This window comes from Frankliniella occidentalis, unplaced genomic scaffold (assembly GCF_000697945.3).
Source record: "Frankliniella occidentalis isolate FOCC.00 unplaced genomic scaffold, Focc_3.1 Scaffold134, whole genome shotgun sequence".
In the NCBI taxonomy this organism is placed as follows: Eukaryota; Metazoa; Arthropoda; class Insecta; order Thysanoptera; family Thripidae; genus Frankliniella; species Frankliniella occidentalis.
In genome coordinates, this window is record NW_026267261.1 from 586,104 (window position 1) to 587,809 (window position 1,706).

Below are 1,706 nucleotides of genomic sequence, written 5' to 3' on the forward strand. Positions count from 1 at the left end.
ATAGATATCTCAATTTTTTTGAAAAATGCACTTGCGTGGTTTCGCCAGTGGCTCTGCGCTGTGCGTGGTTTCGCCAGCGGCGCTGCGCTGTGCGTGGTTTCACCAGCGGCGCTCCGCCGTGCGTGCTTTCGCCAGCGGCTGAGCTTCGTGCGTGCTTTGCATTAGGGGCAAGCGATATTTCATAAAAATTGATGTAACCAATAATAAAAAATGATAAAGTCAGATTAAAATTACCATTTTCCTCATTGAAGTCCAAATTCTCAACTCTCTCACATTCACATGTTCTTATCATGGAGTCATCACAGGTCTATTGTAGATTTTCATTTTCTTCCTCACCTATATTCTGGGCAGGGGAAGGAGAGCTTGGGCCTGCTTCATTATTTAGTAAGTTAGTGGTGACAGAACTTCTGCTGCTAGATTTACCTAAAACATAAAATAGAGAAACTAATAAAATAGTAACACATAAGGTTAATTTTCCAAGAGATTGTAAACCAACCTGTTTCTTTCACTAACTGTACAGCATCAGGATTAAATGGCCACAGCCCAGCACACTGAAATCCACTGACTTCATTAGCTCGGGTCACGGTTTTTCTCCAAGCTGGAAGGGAACTGTTATAAAAACATAAAAAATGCCCCAAAACCAGCTAAAATGGTCTAAAATGACTCGAAACTAGTCCCAAGTAAGCCAATTTAATGCGTCAGAACGAAGAAGGGTGATTTTGTCCGGAAAAGTTCATTCGTTGTACTTTGAAAATTGGCCGCTGGCTGAACCCGTGCATAAGAGGTTTTGTACTTGTCACTTTTCACCCATTCCTGCGTTTCAATTGGAAACGTGTTTAGATTGAAACTACTATTGAAATGCGTTTTCTAGACCTTGAACCGAAAGTAGAGACCCCCCGGGTGCAAATTCCGGTCATAATATTTCCGGCCGTAACTCTTTCGGTCGTATTAGTTCCGTCCGTAACTCTCCTCCGCCCGTAAATTGGAACACTTTCCGGCCGTAGTCCAGACGCCGGGCGGAGGTTGTTCCGGCTGGAGAATGTTTCGACCGGAGGATGTACCGGTCGGAAGTTGTCCTCCTGGCCGGAGGGAGTTAGAGTGTTCCGTGAGCAGAGTCCAAGGGCGTGTTTTAATACGCGATAAAGATACTCTCCCGTGTACAATTTCGACGCGGAGCACGATGGTGATGTTTAAATTGCTCTATCTCTAGCCGTTCTCTTAGTAGCCCATGGTCAAAAAAAAACAAAACATTTTTTTATCTCATGCATAATAACAGTTTGCTATCAACCTGTAACACACGCCGTTTCCCCCTGTGACTGTTAGTTTAGGAGTTACAAGTCATTTACGGTTGACCAAAAAACGTACGGCCGAAAAGATTGGCTCCGGTCGCTAACCGTATCGATAACGACCGTAAACCGGAACCCCTCCGACCGTTAAACGCTTGACTACGGTCGGAAACTCTGACTCCGACCAGAAACAATGGGGATACGGTCGGAAATCGTAACAGATTCCGGCTGGAATGCCAAAATACGGCCGGAAAGAAGGAATACGGTCAGAAATCGTACACATTTACGGCCGGAATGGAACTTTCCGGCCTGAAACCTGGCCGGAATTTTCACCTGGCAAGACGAATTAATGCGTACTTACCATAACCCACCATACAAAACTCATTCTGAAATTTAAGGAACAGAAAAACCAATGCAATA

The 1,706-nt window shown here is 44.6% G+C and overlaps 1 protein-coding gene across 3 annotated transcripts in view; it reads right to left on the reverse strand.

The window, feature by feature from the left end:
* The window catches only part of LOC127750118 (uncharacterized), a 3,709-nt gene extending 2,009 nt beyond the window's left edge, over positions 1 to 1,700 (reverse strand). The window contains exons 1-2 of one of the 3 annotated variants that reach the window (XM_052270696.1): positions 497 to 1,700; positions 235 to 410 (exon numbers count right to left, since the gene is read on the reverse strand). In XM_052270696.1, coding sequence (XP_052126656.1) covers positions 235 to 292 — 58 coding nt within the window. In that variant the 5' untranslated portion in view covers positions 293 to 410; positions 497 to 1,700. The other 2 variants (XM_052270695.1, XM_052270697.1) reach the window with 2 other exon arrangements.
* Positions 1,701 to 1,706: the final 6 nt, after the last annotated feature.